General features: G+C 43.6%; 1 protein-coding gene across 1 annotated transcript in view; it reads right to left on the reverse strand.

Moving 5' to 3' along the window:
* Nucleotides 1–7,074: 7,074 nt before the first annotated feature.
* Nucleotides 7,075–22,558, reverse strand: part of LOC120036315 (protein tweety homolog 3-like) — a 58,896-nt gene continuing 43,412 nt past the window's right edge. The window contains exons 10-14 of the mRNA XM_038982790.1: nt 21,937–22,029; nt 19,842–19,978; nt 17,576–17,752; nt 16,846–16,924; nt 7,075–10,732 (exon numbers count right to left, since the gene is read on the reverse strand). Of these exons, the coding sequence (XP_038838718.1) occupies nt 10,562–10,732; nt 16,846–16,924; nt 17,576–17,752; nt 19,842–19,978; nt 21,937–22,029 (657 nt within the window). The 3' untranslated portion in view covers nt 7,075–10,561. The remainder of the gene's footprint in view (nt 10,733–16,845; nt 16,925–17,575; nt 17,753–19,841; nt 19,979–21,936; nt 22,030–22,558) is intronic.

Consider the following 22,558-nt stretch of genomic DNA (forward strand, 5'->3'; position numbering starts at 1 on the left):
ATATACTTGATCCATGTTGATGCAGTTCACATGGGTCCAGTGCCAGTAAAGAACCCCTTCCTTCCTCTGGGTTAGTCAGGATACACTTTTACCAAACCAATAGCCACTGGTTAAATGGATATGGTTACTTGAGTGATGGCTTTAACATGCCTGTGTCATATAATACATTTCACCCTCAGTTCAAACCTCCATAAAGATTGGGGGGGGGGGGGGGGAGTTATCATTTCATGTGTCACTGGAGAGAACAGAGAGAGAGAGAGCGAGAGAGAGAGAGAGAGAGAGAGATATTGATGACAGATGTCTGTTTGAAACTGAGCTTCAGACACATTACGGGCCTGTAACTTTTCCCACTACATATCACCAAGCCAAGCTATGATTATGGCTTTGTGGTCTGGATGTTTTCTCTGGTAATTTGTCTCACATGCTCAGCTTCACTGACGGGTCCGTCATCCCTTCACATTAAATGTTTTCTAAGTGGACAAATGACTGTAAATGTAAAGTGGTTGAGTCAAAAGATTAAAATATGCTTTGAGAGATAGGCTACAGTCCCACTGAATGGAAGTCCTGAGTGTATGAGACAGACAATCTTAGACGTGTAGTTACAGACACAACAGCAGGTGACAAACAGAAAGACATGTAACTGGTGAGAGGGTTATCAGAGAGCAACAACAGGATGCTACAGCCCTGTAACCTCATCTCTTCTGGTGACTAGACACAATGTTGAAACAGAACCGGGGGGGGGGGGGGGGGGGGGGAATGTTGTGCCTCATCCTGTTATCACTGATAAAGATTTTAGGAACCAAACCAGTCCACTATCCAACTTCAGTTTTTTAAATGATGAATTGTCTGCATAGTTGATGTTGTTTCTCCACACACTGATGCCAGTCGACACTCGATCTCCAGTCTTCCTTGTGTTAGCTTCTCCAGAATTGTGTCAGTCCAACTGTCTGCCCTCACCCTTGCCGTACTTGTGGCTTTAACCCTGGGCGTCAGTCATCATGAATAGCTGATGTATCTAGTCTCTGTCTGTCTGCTCTGCCACCCTTTTAATGATAGTTAGTTCTGAGAACTCCCATGTGGCAGTTGACATGAATTCTTAAGTACTTTAAACACACATGGACTTAAGGTTTTATATTTGTTTTGACTGGTTCCCCTCCACTTCAGAAGCTACAGACTGTCTGAGTTCCGCCTTTTCCCAGACGGTCCATTTAATGAGTGCTTCCTGTCTAAAAAACCTCCCAACCTACTTGAGAATGTGTAGGCCAATAATAGAGCGAGTAGGATTCCAAACATTACAACTATAACTATATTTAAATCATGAAATCCCCCCCCCAAAAAATGTGCAATGTAAACACCAGATCAACTGGTGCCTTGATAATGAAACATGAAAGCAAACCTGTTAAACACTTGAGGTAAGATAGTTGCATTGTGACTCACTCCGACTCATTTGGTGGACACACTCAACAGTTAATCCAACGATCATTTTATCTACAGAGAAGTGTCAGAGATGGCTATAGACGGTGATGATCCGGAACTGTCTGTATCCTGCTGATAAGACACTTTAACACCTCGGAGAATCTATAGCCTCCTAGGTGTTACATCTCACACCTCCCTGCTTGCTGTTGGTTCAGATGTGTCAAAGTACACACGAAAAGTCTGTTTTATTAGGGAGGTCTGCCTTGTTTTCATTCATACCCACTGGGCACACTGGTTGAGTCAATGCTGTTTCCACATTTCAATTCAATTTTTTAAATATATTTTTTATTAAACCTTTATTTAACTAGGCAAGTCAGTTAAGAACAAATTCTTATTTACAATGACTGCCCACACTGTCCAAACCCGGACAATGCTGGGCCAATTGTGCGCCGCCCTATGGGACTCCCAATCACGGCCGGTTGTGATACAGCCTCGAAATTACATTGAACCAATGTGGAATAGACGATGAATTGACATCTGTACCCGGTGGGTATTAACTCCATTTATGTGTCAATTAATAAATGACTGTCTGACAATGGAATGGCATTGGGCAGTGGGCCAGTGGTGGTGTGGATTAGGAAACTCCTGCAGTGATGTTCATGGTGAATCCTGGCATAAGGCTAAAATCTGGCGAGGTATGGAAGGCGTCCAACGTTGGAGCAACTGCCAGGAGACAAACATTCCACAGCGCGCCGGGGATTGCGGAGACGCTGGTGACTCGCACGCTGTCACCGTGGCTTTCCCCTGCAGATCACCCACCCAGACAGTCTCCAATTAACAGCCCACGGTGTCTGTAGGATTAGGAGTGGCTGGAGTGGTAGGACGGTTCTGTATAGCCCCACTGGGAGGGAGCACTCACAGCAACTGGCTGAGGGCTTAATCCGCTTTCTCAGCATATACTCAAAAACTGGGAAGGCTGTCTTTACCATAATCCAGGTATCACATATCTCTAGAAGTGAAGGCTCGCTTGAACTACAGAGTGGCTATTATTTGTGAAGACACTGTCCTTGAACAGAATATAGTGAAGATCCAGCCTTAGGAGTGCTGCAGGCTCCTCCCAGACCGATCCATCTATATACCATAGCCTCTTGAAAGGTCCATTGGGTAAGGTAATACATACGGGACCTTCTAGTGTCCCACAGCAGGTAAAACAGTTCCTGTGTGTCCAGCCAATAGCTTGATCTCACCCATCCATTCCACACCGACTCAGAATGGCTGCGCCTGTAACTCATGATCATTGAATTATTTCATCTGAGTGCTGGGAAATTAATTCCTGTTGGCACAAGCTGTAATTGAAATATCCATCAACAGTCTTATAGTGGGGCCTCCCGGGTGGCGCAGTGGTCTAGGGCACTGCATCGCAGCGCTAGCTGTGCCACCAGAGTCTCTGGGTTCGCGCCCAGGCTCTGTCGCAGCCGGCCGCGACCGGGAGGTCCGTGGGGCGACGCACAATCGGCCTAGCGTCGTCCGGGTTAGGGAGGGTTTGGCCGGTAGGGATATCCTTGTCTCATCGCGCTCCAGCGACTCCTGTGGCGGGCCGGGTGCAGTGCGCGCTAACCAAGGGGGGCGGGTGCACGGTGTTTCCTCCGACACATTGGTGCGGCTGGCTTCCGGGTTGGAGGCGCGCTGTGTTAAGAAAAAAGGTTGGGTTGTGCTTCGGAGGACGCATGACTTTCGACCTTCGTCTCTCCCGAGCCTGTACGGGAGTTGTAGCGATGAGACAAGATAGTAATTACTAGCGATTGGATACCACGAAAATTGGGGAGAAAAGGGGGTAATAAAAAAATAAAAAATAAAAAAACAGTCTTATAGTGACAATGATAATGTACTCGACCACTTTCCATGACATTGTCCTAAATTGAATCATTTGAATTATCTGAAAACATCCACTTATTTCATCAAAGACATGAAAGGCTGTCCCGCCTATTCCTCACTCATATACCATTGCTGCCCTAGGTCCAAAGTACTTTCCTACACTTAAAAGAAACACACTGAGTATATAAAACATTATGAACACCTGCTCTTTCTGACATAGACTGACCAGGCAAATCCAGGTGTAAGCTACAATCCCTTATTGATGTCACTTGTTAAATCCACTTCAATCAGTGTAGATGAAGGGGAGGAGACAGATTAAAGAAGGATTGCGCCATTCAGAGGGTGAATGGGCAAGACAAAAGATTTAAGTGCCTTCGAACGGGGTATGGTAGTAGGTGCCAGGCGCATCAGCTTGTGTCAAGAACTGCAACGCTGCTGGGTTTTTACCACACTCAACAGTTTCCCGTGTGTATCATGAATGGTCCATCAACCAAAGGACATCCAGCCAACTTGACACAACTGTGGGAAGCATTGGAGTCAACATGGGCCAGCATCCGAGGGAGAAACGCTAAGTCCATTATACTTGGGGAACAAGGATTAGCTCATGAAGTCAGTACTGTATGGCCTGGGGTTTAACTCTTCCCACTCCAGTGTTCTACAGTGACAACATTGGCAAGTGCAGGGCTGTTGAGTGACGCTTGGGCCCACACCCTCTGCGTTAACATCATAACAGTAACAGCAGAGGAGATCAGTATTTCAAACGATGCTACTCTCAGATATGCAAATATCACCGTCAGCTCTTACACCCCAGGTTGTGTCGCGTAAAGACATGCAGGATGTTGGGGGGATGAAGACGAACCATCTTTACCAGTTGAACACTAGGTTGACACGCCTATCATAATCTGACCCCCATTACAACACATTCTGAAACGTACACAAGGAAGGAGGCCTGTTCTTACTGTATAACACCAAAGAGATCTTCAGCAGAGATATGCAAGAAAGGTTGATTTGATAGTGGAGGCAACAAAATAGAACATTTCCTTTACACATGTAGGGAAACAGTCCTAACTCAGGGACTCGAGCACACATTGAACTGAAGAAGTCTGGTTTCTTGTGGAAGTGTCTTAGGGGTGTGCGAGACGCAAGCTTTTGCATGGAATGCAAATCAGGATGCAAATGAATTCTCTGGACAGACAGCACCTTCTCCAGGCCTCTGCCCCAGCAGACACTCAAGATGACTCCAAGCTACGAGTGTTGACTGCAGCTTGATTACTGGCATGTATGCCTCATAGCCACCTGTCTGGAGATTTTCAGTTAAATACAGTATATTACAGCTATTGCATAATGCTGCTTATTCATAACCTATACCAAATCCCACTAATGCATCTGTGATCTAGGATTACAGTTATAGGTGTGCCACACTTCAAATGGGGCTCAGTTCAGTCATTCCATTGCAGTATTTATATATTAGGCCTCAGAGCCGACCGGCAACAAGACAATCGTCACCACAGAAGAAGACCCGTTCTTTGTAGCGATATACAAGTCTCCCTGCTTTCTAACACGATAGCTCGTTCTGTAAATGCCATTTCCAGCTATTGTTGCTTCTACAGGAGGAATGTGGCCACATTCACGGCAAGTGTGGCAAACTAATGTGAAAATGTACCTTATTAAACCAGAAGTGGTGGAAAAACATTGGTTCAAGGCATTAGTTTTGCCCAGGAGGCAAGACGCCCCTCAAAGCCTAGGAACGAAAAGGGATACGGTTTAGATCAATGTAAAAAGTAGGACAGTGAGAGGGAGGAGGGGATTTGCTCGAGAAGTTAACTACCCTGCACCAATACCAATGATTGCTTTTGAAATGACTGGTTTTCCACACAGCCATGGAATAAAAGGTTAGGGAGTGGGTAACAGAGTAGTTCCAGCGATCCCTCATTCCCCCTCCTGGTGTGTGAGGGATGTGAGTAACACAGACACCCCCCCAGGATACAGCTGCCCCTCTCTTTTGAGTCCAGCCACAAAGGAGGGACACGCAACACGCCCTGTCTCCTTGACTCCAACTACAATGTGCCTGGTGGGACATCCCTCCAGTCAAAGATGCCCAGAGACCTGCATTCACTGCTCTCTGCCTGGCTCAGTCCCACAGGACACTACTGTACATTGTGTTAAAAAAGGGTGGATCAGAATACACTGAGACATCCTATAGAATTAGACTTTTCTAATTCTAGCTAAAAGGGATGACAACTTGGAGAGGCATCTACACTAATAGGCTTCTTCCGTCTGGCCTGTCATGCAGCTGCTCTGAGACCTGGAGAGATAGCTGGGGTTAGAATCCTCCAGAGGAGAGAGGGCTGTGCTAGTGTAGGAGCAACTGGCTGCGCGCCCAGGCCCGACTCAGGAAGTGTCTGCTGGGGGTCAGAGGGCCCTGGCACCATCTCGCCCCGCTCCACTATTCAGCCCTCCACCTCAATGCATTAGCAATGCATTCCTCCAATCCAACAATGGGGAGTAATTCAATTTCCTCAAGAGTAAGACTGTGAAATTTCATTAGCGCGCCCCTTCTCACTGAATACATTTCCGGTGCATTTGTGAAAAACTTGGCTGCCTCTTCAGGAGAAACAAGACTATTTAAACACCGTTCTGCTTTGTTTCTTTACATCTCAGTCAAACTGAAACTTTGAGAAGCAGGGAAGGAAGGAGGTAGGTGTGATTGCTATATATTCAGACAAGAATATTGAATTAGAAAACTTTTTTTTGTTCAGCGAATATCGTAAGCATCATAAACCATTTACATGTAAGACCAAATAATATCATCTGATAAGTATGCATGGAGACAACAATGCCTAACGTATATCCTAAAGGGTTACCAAAAAGTTCACATCTGGTGTGAGATACTAAATGGACCTTCCAAACTGATGACAGTGCAGTGAGTGGCCAGAAGGAACGGACAGCTGCTGAGTTCATCTACTTCTCCAGCTGTTCACTTATCATCATCCTACGATCCAGGAAGAAGTGTTGACCAGTTTTCTTTGTTCATACTATGTTGGAAGAACACATGACAACCGATTTGATTTAAAAGGATTTGTTGGACATTTCTGTCATGTTTGTGAAATTAATGTATCGTAAAGGCTGAGTTCCTAACATTACATTTGTTGTAAAATGGGATGAACAAAATACTAGGATTAAAGTACTTTGGCTCATGATCTTTCAGGATCGAGGGACCATTCACTCATCCATCCACGTTCCCATCCCTCCAACCCCCCTTAGACTAGACAGGACGCCAGTCTTGGAGAGACAGCAGCTGCCTGACGTTCCGCCCTACAGGAAGGAGACAATGCTGGACGTCTGTCCTGTTTGTGACACTGACCTCTCGCCTGCCGTCGGCCCAGTGAGGTTACACAGACAACACAGCCTTTCTCCTCCAGGCCTATAGCCTTTCAATCTCCACACTATAGAGAACAATAGCACATCCCAGAAATACATTTGAGCTATATATTACTGCCTGTAACAAAGCCTGCTGTGTTGAATATCAAAATACTTGTATCAACAAACAACCATCACCTCAGAATACTATAGCACAGATATATTTACTGAGACACTGTGTCGTTCTGCTGCTACCTACCTACCAAACAATCTGTTATCTTTGTTCTACCATTGATAGCTGCACACGGGCTTCCACTGTAAAATAATGTAGGCTAAGTTAAAATCAAACTCTCGTATAAATCATGCATTTTAGTTATGATCAACATTGTCCATTCTTTACGACATGTAAAGATAAGTCAGGGTTCAACAGTTAAGGTTGGTTTAATTTCAAAACACTGAGTTCAAGCTCAATAAAACCACAGGTTTAACATGTACAATATTTTAGTAATTGATTTAAAATAATATAAAAACAAATGAGTAAATCTACAGGGAAATGTTATCAAAACAAAGCAATGAAAGACAAAAATGATATCGTATTCACATTAAAAGAAACAAACATGTTCTTCTTGCTACACATCGTAATATATGCAATGAACACTAAAATGAATCAATGGTAAATTACTTTTTTTTTTATGAAGCAAAAAGAGATTTCATCACAATGACAAAGAAAATGTCAACTTCACCAGCTCATTTAGCAAACATGTTTTAAAGGGATACTTGTCAATTAATGCCCTACTTCTCCAGTCAGATGAACTCGTGGATACCGTTTTTATGTCTCTGCGTGCAGTTTGAAGGAAGTTTCTAACTAGCGTTAGCGCATTTGCTAGTAGATACCACACACTTCCACTCATTCAGCTATCGCTAGTTAGCATTAGCTCGCAGATCTACCTCATACTGGATGCAGACGGTGGTCTATTAGTTCATCTGACTCTGGGGAAGTAGATAAAGGGCTTAATAGCCAAAATCCTGAAGTATCCCTTTAAAGTCTGTACATTGGTCTAGCATTACAATATTAACAAAGATAATATGACTACTCTAAAACAGTAAAAATGCATCATTACTATAATAAATGGTCTTTCACACAGAGAATAAAAGAACAAGACATTTTCAGTTCAAAATGTAGGGCTAATTTTCCTCATTTGGTTGCTCAGGCAACCACAGTGCTGTGAACTGTACAAACAGGCCTAAGTGAGACATTTAAAAAGATCAGAGTAAAGGTAAGGTGTTGTGTTTGGTTATTGGCACAGTCTGAAGAAAGAACCACACCTCTCATATTGATTACAACGGAGAACGAAGGGGCGCCAAGAGAAGCGTCGGTAGCAACAACGTACAACAATATTTCACTCTACGTTTGAAGGGGCACCATGCTTTAGGAGTCCACAGGAAAGTAGGATGCTCTTGCTGAAAAGGTAAATGGTACAAATGAACCTGTGTCACTACAGCATTTCTTCAGTTCACCCATTGTGAAACAACTCCTGCAGTTTCATTTTCTCTCTCCAAAATAATTCTTTATGCCAAAACACATCTTTGTGACAATGAAATGCTGGTGCATTACAATGTCCATTTTGCAGTTCTCTTGGCTGTTGCAACATGCATAATTGTACACTAGAATACATGTATTCTACCCCTCTTTAGAAGACATACTAATTCATGTACACAGCCTCCAGACACGGGATGTAACGTGATTCAGCAGAGGAGAACGTTGCGAGGTGGTCAGAGATCTGTTGGGAGGACAGGAGACAGGCAAGCAAAAACACCGACCACTGTACACAGAGGAACACCAACACAAGATACCTGGCTAATAGAAGAGCACTGCAAATGAGACTTTAAATGAGTCTTATAATGGTGGAGGAAAACTCCTCTTTTGTTTCGTCTCTCAGCAATCAGGAACCAGTCCTCATATCTGTCGGTTGAAAAAAAGCTTGTGCTTCCGTTAGTTTCGAAATGTTTCCTTTCCTCGTCTGAATGGTCTTCCGGTTTGGGAACAAAACCTTACCATAGAAGTGTGAACATTTTTGTCAAGCATATCCTCAATTGATCAAACTCCTCAATGTAATTGGAATTACAGTTCTGATAACAGCGGTCTGTGGTATTGATGAGAGGACAGTGGGTCCCACCGTTCACAGCTCCTCTTCTTTAGTGAGCTTTATCCGTCTTTTCAGTTCACATCATCCAAGAGCAGACGCTGGAATCGAAAAAATAAACTCGTTTTTCACAGCAAAACTCTCCAGTTCAAATTCCATGTAGCTTCAGTCATTTTTCAGGAATAGTGGCATACTGTATCACTCCAAAGAAAAACCTCCCTCTGGGGGGGGGGGGGGGGACACGACGGGGGACGACAGCCACAAACATGCAGGTCAGGACTAATGTAAGAGTTAAGAGGTCCCAGTCTTTTCCAGTCATAGACCTACTACTATAAGACATTAGGAAATAAGATAACTGGTCCCACTCACAGTCTGTTTGTACAGACAAATGCAATAACAAGCTGATGGCTACGTAGATAAGAAATCAGTAGTCTCTCAGCTTGTTAAGACAGTAGTAATGACATGTCAATGTGATCTCGTCAGACACATGGATTGAGAGACCGGATAATACAACTGATGTTAATGCCCTTTCCTCGACCAGGCGTTCTACTGGTCGTGTTGCAAGTCCTCCAGATAACAGGATTACATGAGGAACTGAGATGTTTCACTATTATGAAGAACACTCACACGGAATGCTTGAGAAACACTGGTCTTTGTCTTTCAGACATATCATTGCCATAGTATTGTTGAGGTACATCCAACCTTTGGAGGAACCGTGCCTGGATCCCAACTTGCTATGACAGAGGCCTAGTTCTGTAAAAGGGTGAGAGGGAACAGCAGTTTCTAGGCCTTGCCACAGCTCTCTGTGTAAGGCATTGCTCAACATCTCCTCCAGCAATGAGAGAGAGTACAGTACGTAGCAACATATTGAACAAAATCACTATCAATAGTTATCAGTGCTAGCCTAGATATTCCCAAAACTGTCTCAGTCCTCACCAAAGCAATGGCAGTTTGGTTTCATTATCTAGTCATGTGTTCTCTCCTTCACAGCACCATAACTACTGGTTTTTGCAGTGGTGAACACGGAGACCATTTGATGGTGGATATCTCCTTCAAACAATATCAAATACAGGGAGACCCCAAAAGTGGCAGACAAATAAGACCAACAGATGTTGTTTGAGCAACATATCCTCACAAGACATTATTACTCCGTTCAAGATGATATTTGGTGGACTGAGCAGACAGAGGAGTGGAAAAGGAGCAGAGATCGTTCATGAAGAGCTGGAGGCCAGTTGCCTCATTAGTCTGTATTGTCCCTGGGCCACGAGGATGGCCCAGCACTGAGGCGAGGCGGTGGTAGGGGGTAGCAGGGGAACAAGGGCCACCACTCAGTCAGTCCACTAGCAGCCCATGAAGCAGATATCACACGATGCTGGAAATAACCTCCCACTGGCACTCCACCCTGCACTGGCTAGCTGCTCTGCTGTGGCCCAGCCCAGACTTGCCATCTGGAAACATCATGAACGGGCCTATGGAAAACATTGTAATGACGACAGAACTATTTACATGATGCGTCTGCCTTGCGCGTTCCTTTCTTAGCTCTACCATCAAGCACACTTCAAAAGACATATTTGGCTCAGATGTTTGAAGTTGTTGCTGGGGGGAGAGGGCGAGTAAGAGCGAAGAGGAAAGGAGATTGAGACTGTAGCCTGGTTGAGGATGGAGATGATGTCACAGAGATGTTGAGGGGTATTGGAGAAGAAGTTCCAGAGGCTAGGCGGTTCCACACTGGTGTGTCTGTTGGTGGGTCACGCCCCCGGTGTTGTCTAGAGCTGTGCCGCTGGGTGATATGGTGGGCGGTGTGGAGTGTGCTGTCGTGAGTGGTGTGCAGAGTCGTGTTCTTGGTGCTGTGATGGGTGCTGTGGAGGTACGGGGGTGGAGGTACTGGGACCCGGGCCGCTGTTGGCCAGGTACTTGGCCCTCATGCTGGAGGTGTACTGTTGAGAGAAAGAGACAAGTAGAACAGCATGAGATGACCAGTGTATTCACAGATAAAACATTTTCATCCAATAAAGAACTGTAAAAAAATGGAAAAGTCATGAAAGGTCCTCCGGAAAACATTGTAATGAAGACAGAAGTCTTTACATTGTAATGAAGACAGAAGTCTTTACATTGTAATGAAGACAGAAGTCTTTACATTGTAATGAAGACAGAAGTCTTTACATTGTAATGAAGACAGAGGTCTTTACACGTTGCCTCTGCCTTAGTGGTGTATATTTGATATTTTCTATGTTTGAAAGTGCAGGTCTTTGCCCTGACATCAAAAAAGCAATACTAACGTAACAAGCTGAGAACAACAGGTCACCTTAACAAATCAATAGAGAGGGTTTGGTTTTGAGGGCTGGAGAATGAACAAGCTCCACACATTACAGATGACAACTACAACAGAGAAAACATTCAGGGTCCCCCATTCTGACGCTGCAAAACAAATGCACCACTCGTGTCAAAAAAGAAACCATTCATTTTGAATTGCGTAACTGTGCAGAGTCCATGCGGGATACAGCACCGGGGGTTTGCATTGTGGGAATGTCACCCGGGGAGTCATTTGGACAGCCTATTGTGGACACCTAGGATCAGCAGTATGTTCACAATATCTCAGAGTACCCTACCCTCAGATTTGGCTCTGAACAGTCTGTGTGTGAGATCAGAAATGTAACTGCCTGGTGCATAAAATCAAGCTTCAGTCTGCATTTTGGTTGGAAATGGCAAAAATTAACTGCATGCTCATTAGGCTGTGATGTAAACCTGAAATATAGATACATTTGTCCCTTAATTGCCTTACCTGTAAACCATTTGGAATTCTACCACAGAGATAGAGATAGGCTTCACTACAGGCTATCTGCAGTATCTACAGTACCTACCAATAGCATCTACTTATAGTATCTATCTACAGTATCTATCTATAGTATCTACAGTATCTATCTATAGTATCTACAGTACCTACCAATAGCATCTACTTATAGTATCTATCTACAGTATCTACCTATAGTATCTACAGTATCTATCTATAGTATCTACAGTATCTATCTATAGTATCTACAGTACCTACCAATAGCATCTACTTATAGTATCTATCTACAGTATCTACCTATAGTATCTACAGTATCTACCTATAGTATCTGCAGTACCTACCAATAGCATCTATCTACAGTATCTACCTATAGTATCTACAGTATCTACCTATATTATCTGCAGTATCTATCTATAGTATCTACAGTACCTACCAATAGCATCTACTTATAGTATCTATCTACAGTATCTACCTATAGTATCTACAGTATCTACCTATATTATCTGCAGTATCTATCTATAGTATCTACAGTACCTACCAATAGCATCTACTTATAGTATCTATCTACAGTATCTACCTATAGTATCTACAGTATCTACCTATATTATCTGCAGTATCTATCTATAGTATCTACAGTACCTACCAATAGCATCTACTTATAGTATCTATCTACAGTATCTACCTATAGTATCTACAGTATCTATCTATAGTATCTACAGTACCTACCAATAGCATCTACTTATAGTATCTATCTACAGTATCTACCTATAGTATCTACAGTATCTACCTATATTATCTGCAGTATCTATCTATAGTATCTACAGTACCTACCAATAGCATCTACTTATAGTATCTATCTACAGTATCTACCTATAGTATCTACAGTATCTACCTATATTATCTGCAGTATCTATCTATAGTATCTACAGTATCTACCAATAGCATCTACTTATAGTATCTATCTACAGTATCTACCTATAGTATCTACAGTATCTACCTATATTATCTGCAGTATCTATCTATAGTATCTACAGTATCTACCAATAGCATCTACTTATAGTATCTATCTACAGTATCTACCTATAGTATCTACAGTATCTACCAATAGCATCTACTTATAGTATCTATCTACAGTATCTACCTATAGTATCTACAGTATCTAAATATATTATCTGCAGTATCTACCTATAGTATCTGAAGCATCTATTTACAGTATCTATCTGCAGAATCTACAGTATCTACCTATAGAATCTTCAGTATCTACCTATAGAATCTTCAGTATCTACCTATAGAATCTTCAGTATCTATCTATAGTATTTACAGTATCTATCTCCAGTATCTATCTCCAGTAACTACAGTATCTACCTATAGAATCTTCAGTATCTACCTATAGAATCTTCAGTATCTATCTATAGTATTTACAGTATCTATCTCCAGTAACTACAGTATCTACCTATAGAATCTTCAGTATCTATCTACAGTATCTATCTCCAGTAACTACAGTATCTACCTATAGAATCTACAGCATCTATTTACAGTATCTATCTGCAGAATCTACAGTATCTACCTATAGAATCTTCAGTATCTATCTACAGTATCTATCTCCAGTAACTACAGTATCTACCTATAGAATCTACAGCATCTATTTACAGTATCTATCTGCAGAATCTACAGTATCTACCTATAGTATCTACAGCATCTATTTACAGTATCTATCTGCAGAATCTACAGTATCTACCTATAGTATCTACAGCATCTATTTACAGTATCTATCTGCAGAATCTACAGTATCTACCTATAGTATCTACAGCATCTATTTACAGTATCTATCTGCAGAATCTACAGTATCTACCTATAGTATCTACAGCATCTATTTACAGTATCTATCTGCAGAATCTACAGTATCTACCTATAGTATCTACAGCATCTATTTACAGTATCTATCTCCAGTAACTACAGTATCTACCTATAGAATCTTCAGTATCTATCTATAGTATCTACAGTATCTACCTATAGAATCTTCAGTATCTATCTATAGTATTTACAGTATCTACCTATAGAATCTTCAGTATCTATCTATAGTATCTACAGTATCTACCTATAGAATCTTCAGTATCTATCTATAGTATCTACAGTATCTACCTATAGAATCTTCAGTATCTATCTATAGTATTTACAGTATCTACCTATAGAATCTTCAGTATCTATCTATAGTATTTACAGTATCTACCTATAGAATCTTCAGTATCTATCTATAGTATCTACAGTATCTACCTATAGAATCTTCAGTATCTATCTATAGTATTTACAGTATCTACCTATAGAATCTTCAGTATCTATCTATAGTATCTACAGTATCTACCTATAGAATCTTCAGTATCTATCTATAGTATTTACAGTATCTACCTATAGAATCTACAGTATCTACCTATAGAATCTTCAGTATCTATCTATAGTATCTACAGTATCTACCTATAGAATCTTCAGTATCTATCTATAGTATTTACAGTATCTACCTATAGAATCTACAGTATCTACCTATAGAATCTACAGTATCTACCTATAGAATCTTCAGTATCTATCTATAGTATCTACAGTATCTACCTATAGAATCTTCAGTATCTATCTATAGTATTTACAGTATCTACCTATAGAATCTTCAGTATCTATCTATAGTATCTACAGTATCTACCTATAGAATCTTCAGTATCTATCTATAGTATTTACAGTATCTACCTATAGAATCTTCAGTATCTATCTATAGTATTTACAGTATCTACCTATAGAATCTACAGTATCTACCTATAGAATCTTCAGTATCTATCTATAGTATCTACAGTATCTACCTATAGAATCTTCAGTATCTATCTATAGTATTTACAGTATCTATCTCCAGTAACTACAGTATCTACTTATAGTATGTACAGTATCTACTTATAGTATCTACTTGCAGTATCTACTTGCAGTATCTGCCCGCAGTATCTACTTGCAGTATCTGCCCGCAGTAACTACTTGCAGTATCTACTTGCAGTATCTGCCCGCAGTAACTACTTGCAGTATCTACTTGCAGTATCTGCCCGCAGTAACTACTTGCAGTATCTACTTGCAGTATCTGCCCGCAGTAACTACTTGCAGTATCTGCCCGCAGTAACTACTTGCAGTATCTGCCCGCAGTATCTACTTGCAGTATCTGCCCGCAGTAACTACTTGCAGTATCTGCCCGCAGTATCTGCCCGCAGTATCTATCTATAGCACCTACAGTATCTATCTATAGTATCTACAGTATCTATCTATAGTATCTGTGGTTGAAAAGCTAGTTTTAATGACTCCAACCTAAGTGTATGTAAACTCACGACTTCAACTGTAGATACGGTAGATACGATAGATAAGATACAAATCTACCGTATCTATTGTATCCATCTATCTACCGATCGTATCTATCTACTGTATCCATCTATCGTATCTACCGTATCTATCTATCTACCGACCATATCCATTGTATCTACCATATCAACAATATATATCCATCCATCCATTTATCCAGTGTGTATATAGTATGTTTCTACATGGGAAAGTAAGGGCTTATCATACTGTACTTAGAGATAATAAACCACACTAGAATTGGGTTGTCACATCTGTGTACATTACAATGTATTTACTGCAAAGGAAGAAGCAGACACAAAACCAGGTGCACTTGCAGTACATACTCTGTGAAAGGATGTGACAGGTTTACAGAACTAACAGGACTTATTCCACTTGCCTATAGCTCCTATATAATATACATGCCATTTAGCTTTTATCCAAAGTGACTTGCAGTCATGCGTGCACCCAGGATCATCAGCGTTGCCAGGGCCATGCTCGGCCAACTGGATATAACCAGACGTTATATCCTGCACACGGTTGTACTGAAAAGTGGCCTTGTCAGATCAACGTGACTTTCAATGGGAGTCTCTTAGATTTGGAGGTAAAGTGAAGTGGAGATCATCCCACTCCACACTCAGGAGCCATTCTACCCTTTATAGTGTACATCTATGAGCTCTGAAGGCCAGGAGAGAGATGGAGACATAGGTGGAACAACCTGACAATAGCAGAAAGATGTTCTGGCTCACAGAAGAATTCAAGACTTCCAAAATGAACCAGTACAAGTCCTGGACCAGGGGAATCTCCTGGCAACAAACTGGATCAAGTTGTTCTCTTCTACAGTAAATAACTCGTTCATTTTTCAAAACCGTCAAAATCCCTAAAGAAGTCCACTCAGATGTAATTCACAGTGTCCACTCCGTTCCAGACCCTCCCTGGTTCAGGTGGAAAGGGGAATGCAACAGTCTGAAGGGCTCGGCAGACTGCAACGCAGTTACGTGAATGTCCTTTTTTGTTGGATGTAGGCTTAAAGGTTCATGAAAAAAAGGCCATGATGGGCCTGAAGGCAGGACAAGAACGTGACGTGTACCACCTAAAACAGCTGCAGTGCTGGGGGATAGGAAGGCATGCTGCCCAAGGCAACAGTCAGGGAACACGCGTTAGGTGAGGGGTCACACTAGCAAGACACAGGAGGGCAGTGGGGTGGCAGGTAACTCTGGTTACGGCGTGGGTGGTTGGGGTGGGGTGTTGGGGGGGTAGACTTGGTTTGGGGGTAACACAGGCCAGTAAGTGAAGGTGGGGGGGAGGGGCATTGTCTGTACCTGTTAGCATAGCGGAGGAGGTTACCAAAACGATCTCTCACTCGCCGAGGGCTTTAACTGCCAGCTGTTGCGGCTGTAACTGTCCATGCCGGCAGTCAAATACAACTGTGTGGGTTTGCAGGAAAGAAAACAACAGCGACAAGACAGTATAGAGATGATACACAGCGCAGAGTCTAGGCCCAAGCAGACACACTGACACCAAGGAGGGGCTCAGCCTCCAGGACAAGAGGACAACCAGCCAGGGACGACCAGGGACCACTGACAGAGGGATCCAGGATGACTTACAACACACAACCTATGGAGACTGGTAGCTAGGATCATCATGTTGACTCTAGCGCTTACTGTGAGCCAAACTCACTTGAATATGTCAAAATAAGAGGCAAAAACCACTGACTACACTGAGACATAATTTCCAAAGCCAGGCCCCGTTGGCAGACTTAACTTTAAAACAAGATCTCATCGGAAATATCTTTCATTATCATCATCATTATCGTGTCCTACACAACGGCTGCCAAAAGACCCAGTCAGTGGAGGTGTTCTGTCCATCAGTGTATAACGTAGACATGGGGACACTTACCGAGGGAGGAGGGGACTCTCTCTCTATCAGTGGGGTGTTCTCACACCGCGGGTTCTGGAAGGCATTGGCATTCTGGGTCCTGTGTAACAGAGCAAACACACACTCCAAGGTTAAACACAGGCGGTGATGGAACTGCAGCTGCAGAACCTGCGCGCGCGCACACACACACACACACACACGCACAGAAACAGGTGCACAAACACGTACATGACTTACTGACCCTCAATATATATTTTCCATGCCACAGAAGCACGTACACCCACATATACAAACAGTTCATGATACCATTTAAACCCCTACAGGCACCACAAACACAGAACCCCACAGTACATCCCAGGCTGTACTGTGCTGTACAATCCACCAAAACCAGAAGTACCAACAAATCCCCTCCCCCAGCCCCCATCCTAAGAGGTCCATTCATAAGGCTGTTGGCCTTGGGTTTCAAAGGGCCACAGCTGGAGAGCAACAGCTGCATCGCTCGTGGCCGCCAGAATGTGACCCTCTATGGGAGAGCAGAGCACCGCTCCTCTCTTTCTCAGCGGTGCCCTAAACGTGGAGGCTATGCTAGTACAGCCCTGGGTCACATGGTATCTCACATTCCTCAATCCTCACCACCACAGCCTGCTTTGAACCTGTCAACACTGAGAAAGTGGAGGGGAAGTGCACCCACTGTTCCCCAGTGATTCTGTTTGAGACGAGTGTTCCACGGGACTGGTGTTACTGTACTCACATGTACTCTGTGACGGGGGCGTTGCTGACGGTGTGTGCTGCAGCAGGGATGCTGGTCTCGCTGCCGTAGCTGCTGCCACAGCTGTACAGGCTGGGCATGTGGACGCGGTACAGGTTGTCGTGGTTCTGCAGTCTGCCTCCGTGGGCCACGGACTCCTCCTCGCTGTCCGCCTCGTTCCTATAGAGACAGAGAGAGAGACACTGCTGAGTCACACATCCACCAGGACACATACTACCAGGGTTGGAGTCAATTCCGTTTCAATTCAGGAAGAAAACAGAAATTCCATATTCGACTTCCACATTTTCTCATAGAACATCATTGAGGAAAAGGCAACAGAAAACATGTCATACCCTAAGAAGGATGCAGCGCCCCCTGCTTGGACCAAATGAGATACTACATGTGACTAACACATTTCAGTTAATTACTATAGCTCCTGCCTTGGGCAAATCAGTGTAATTTTGTAAATGTCGGATCTCTATAGAAAGATGCGTCATTCAAAATCGGGCCCAGCGCTATCTGAGATATTGCATGTGACGAACGTACAAACGGACAAGGACAGATCCACAGTCCCATTCTCAATTTCATCATGGGGGACAAAAATTGGAATGACAGTTATTTCCAAATTGAAATGGAATTGACTACAACCCTGCAGAGTGACAAACGGCCACAAGAGGGAGCCCCTCTCCCACTGATGGGGTGAGCAGCAGCAGCACAAAAACAGGCACATTTCACAGTCACGTTTTGCATTCATCCACGGCCACGTTTCTATTCAATTCACTGCCCAAGGGGAGACGAAAGATGTGTCCCTTTGAAAAAGGGAAAGCAGCAAATCCCCACTGAGCTTAAGGAATAAAACCACGCTCCACTAAACATGTATTCAGTTTCCACACGAATATTACAGATTGATCTGCTACAATACGGATTGGTTAACTTTGCCATTTCTGTTCAAACATGAGCTGTGATCGTGACTACCGCAAGGGCACCACTGAAAGCCCACATTAGTTTTTTTTTGAAAATGTGACAAAGACATTTCCCCCTGTAGCACAATGGTCAAGGTATAAAACATGGACAACAAAATAAGACAAAAATAGCCCTTGCGGCGCTGCAGTGAATAGCGCTGATGATGATGATGATGATGACATGGTGGAGCTTGTCTCCCTCTAGTGTTCAACCTGCCACCCACAGCGTTCTCCTCCACACAGCGAATTAATGACATCATCCCATTCAGGGCAGCACGCATTCACCCATACAGAACATTACGAAGACAGAGTGTGTAGTGGGGGGGGGGGGGGTGTAACTAATTTCCAACATTGCCGTGTTCATATATAAAACATATCAATGGAATGGCTTATGGCACTAAAAGCAGTAAAGCTTAATGGCGGGTTATTAAGAACTACATGCGTCATTACAACAACGAGCTATTACTCAAACAACTAAGTCATTTAGAAGATGCATTCCTATACAAAACCCTTTGCTGTATAACAGGAACAGCGAGCTGAGCTCAAACTGCAGGACATAACATATCCACCAGTCTCCTCAGAACTCTGCTAATTACATAGTGGAGTTCAACTGGAGGCGTGGCCTGGGACAGCTAACTCTCATCTCTCTTACAAGGCATTATGATTAATCCTCTCCATCTGCTGCTGATAGGGTCACCCAGCGGAGGGAAATCAGATGGATTTCATAAAGTACAACGTCAACCTCCAGAATTACACCACTCCATGCAATGGTTGCAATAGATTTAGGCAAAGCTTTGCACGATTAGAGAGAGGGGGATAACAGGAAGTGATATATTTGGGGAAGCAGCTGGGCCCTCCTGGCCAGGTCCCATGGAACACGCTGCCAGTGTTCTACACACTAGCAACGGAAGACTTAAAGCAGCTAACACATTTAGTCTGGGGTTTAGAAACTCTTCAGGAAAAAAACTATTAAATTCTATAATAGTATTGTCTCTGACTGTCTACAGGCAAATCATTATCATTTGAGTTATTTCCGTGTAATGTAAAAATGGGACTCCGAGGCTACAGTCCACGGTTCAGGCAAAAGCTCTATTAACTAATGTATGAGTTCTATTGGAAGCAATTCTAAATGGTTTCTCAAACCCCGAAATACCTAAAACATCATTTATTTTCTGAACCATTTTGCTCATAGACATGGAGCACTAACATAGAAACAGAAATAGCATTGAGGTCCAATTGGATAGTGGTGTGGTACTCCAGTATGTGGTACTGGAGGATAGTGGTGTGTACGGGAGAAGGGTTCTGACCTCTTGTTGTTCCAGGTGTGAGGTAGGCTGCAGACGATGGAGCTGAACATGAGAGCCGTGACGAAGGAGAAGAACACCAGGTAGATCAGGCCCTCCAGTCCATCATAACACAACCCTGTTATACCCTGGACATAGTCCTGAAACACAACACAGCAACAGACAAGTCATTTATAACATCATTTATGGGCACAGTATGCACAGGGTGGTACAGTGCATCAGTCTCTTCAATTATGTGATGGTGCATGACATTAGATCACTAGTAGATGTCATCCATCCATCCATCCATCCATCCATCCATCCATCCATCCATCCATCCATCCATCCATCCATCCATCCATCCATCCATCCATCCATCCATCCATCCATCCATCCATCCATCCATCCATGTACAGTAGGCCTGTATGACAGGACATTGATGCAATTGTGCATGAGCAAATGTGAAGTTTTGCTATGTCTGGATACAATACCACTAACATGGTAACAGATCTGTCTGCTCATCGTATACTCCACTGTCTAGTAGGGCGATACTTCAGTGCCAATACGACATGTATTGCGATTCTCACAATTGTAATATGTACTACCATTCGATACTGTGACTTTATTGCGAGTCGATCATTCAAAAATACTGCTGCTGCAGAGGGACAAGACAAGAGCCATGAGAAAATGAGGTTTGATCAGTCGCGGAAATAAAAGTGCTGAAAACAAATGGGCTTCCTATTTAAAGCTATGAAGGACAAATACTGGAGTTTTGGTGCAGGTACAGACAACTAGCACACAGATAATATTGCGATATTGTCAAAACTATGCAATGTCTCTTCAAAATAATACCCCGATATGTACCTGCATGGATCTTTCCTCCCATCACTACTGTCTGGTTCGTTGTCATGTCATATACATGTATCTATGACAACTAGTGCACAGGCTAGAGATTCACATCACGTCACAGAAATACAACTAACCTACCAAACAGATGCTACATTTTGCCTGTCTGCTACACAGGGTTACTGTACCCAGCGCCCTATCTGACACACATGCTACACAAGCTGGGGGAGGGAGGTTAGACATGACTATTTAATGATACATCGCGTGGAGGAGTGAAAGCAGGCCAAGACGGTGCTTTTCCAGCGCCTTGCTTCAGAGCCAAGCAAATTACAGCCATTATCGAGAGGAAGTAGCTCGGCAACATGTGCAATACCCGCGAGCGCTATTCAACATGACAAAAGCAGAGTAAGTTGGGAATAATATTGTCCAGCATTTAAAGAAAACATTTCATGACGGCCGCTTCTGATGTAGTGGCAGGCGCGTTACACCATCCTCCTGGGTCATGCTCAGCACAATGTTCAGAAAGAAATATACGATGCAGAACAAAAATCCCTCTCTGTAGAAGAACAAACCACGTCAGCTCTATTCACATCATGACATTTCTATCTGCTACTGAAAGTGGCCCTGGTTTAGGCTGAATGTGAGCTCCTGGGCAACTACTTGATTGGCTCAGGTTCTCCTGCCCTCCGCTGTGAGGGCTGTGAGTGGTGGGGATGAGAGTGGAAGTGACAATAGGAACAGTGAGACCCAGGCAGGGTTCTGACAGTGTGACAGTGGGCATCGGCCACATAGGGGTTAACAGGGGAGGACAGGGAGAGCAGTCAGGTAGGGCTGCTACTACAGATCAGAGAGATATGCAGCTCAGCCCAGGGCGGCGGATGCACTGCAGGCAGAGAGGAGCAGGTCTGAATACAGGGTTGAACCAAGAGCAGTGGAGCAGAGTTGAGCTCAGCTAAGAAGAGCACAGACGCACGTGCACAGGAGTGTGAACCGTGAACGTGGTCCTCTCCATCACACAGGCAGAGGGAAAGCCAACTGTGGGTCAGGCAACGACTCACCGGACCGTTTAGACACAGCTTGCGCACACATCTGCAAACATCATCGGACTGGACATGCAGTGAACGTACCGTACATGCTAACAACCACATCCCAGAGAGGGATATGTACACATGTAGACCGTGACCACGCAACACAGAGACCATACGACATCCCCTGTGGAGTAAGGATGGTTAGCCATGGTCCCCCTGGTGTCCCAGGCAGGAAGGCAGCTCACCATGTGCAGGCTTCGGCAGTCCACCAGGGCAGTGAGCTGATGCAGGCCGATCTCTGTGGTGTTCAGCACCCCCTGGATCTGTTCTAGATTCCCCTGCAAGACACACAAAAACACACAAACACTTTAAAAACAGGGCCAGGTCTACATTTAACACAGCAAATTAGGCCAGACCACTGTCTCAGTGAGCGTGTGTGTGTGTGTGTGTGTGTGTATGAGAGATACTGGCAGTACTTAATTTTGGTGTCCTACTTAAAACTAGTAAAGAAGGTTGGTGTGACATCAACAAAAGTAGAAAAAACGTGAAATGTTCCCATGAACTCAGCATTTTCTCTCTTCACTGTGCCACTGAAGTGTGCTCTGTGCACACAGTGGAAAGATCAGCGCTGGACAATACAACACAGGGCTGTACAGAGGAGGCCAGTGAAAGTAACAGGAGCATAACGCAAAGGTGACGTGGCAGCAGACTTTTGTGGCCAGGTGCACTCGTCTCCTCTCTCTCTCTGCCTCTTGGTCCTTTGGTTCCATTCAGTGGACTGTTCAACCCTTAGAATTGCTACAATAGTACAGCCGGTGTATCCAGACCAGGGGGAAGGCAGGGTGTGTTTAGTATCAGTACACTGGC

Source organism: Salvelinus namaycush, chromosome 3 (assembly GCF_016432855.1).
Source record: "Salvelinus namaycush isolate Seneca chromosome 3, SaNama_1.0, whole genome shotgun sequence".
NCBI classification, from domain to species: Eukaryota; Metazoa; Chordata; class Actinopteri; order Salmoniformes; family Salmonidae; genus Salvelinus; species Salvelinus namaycush.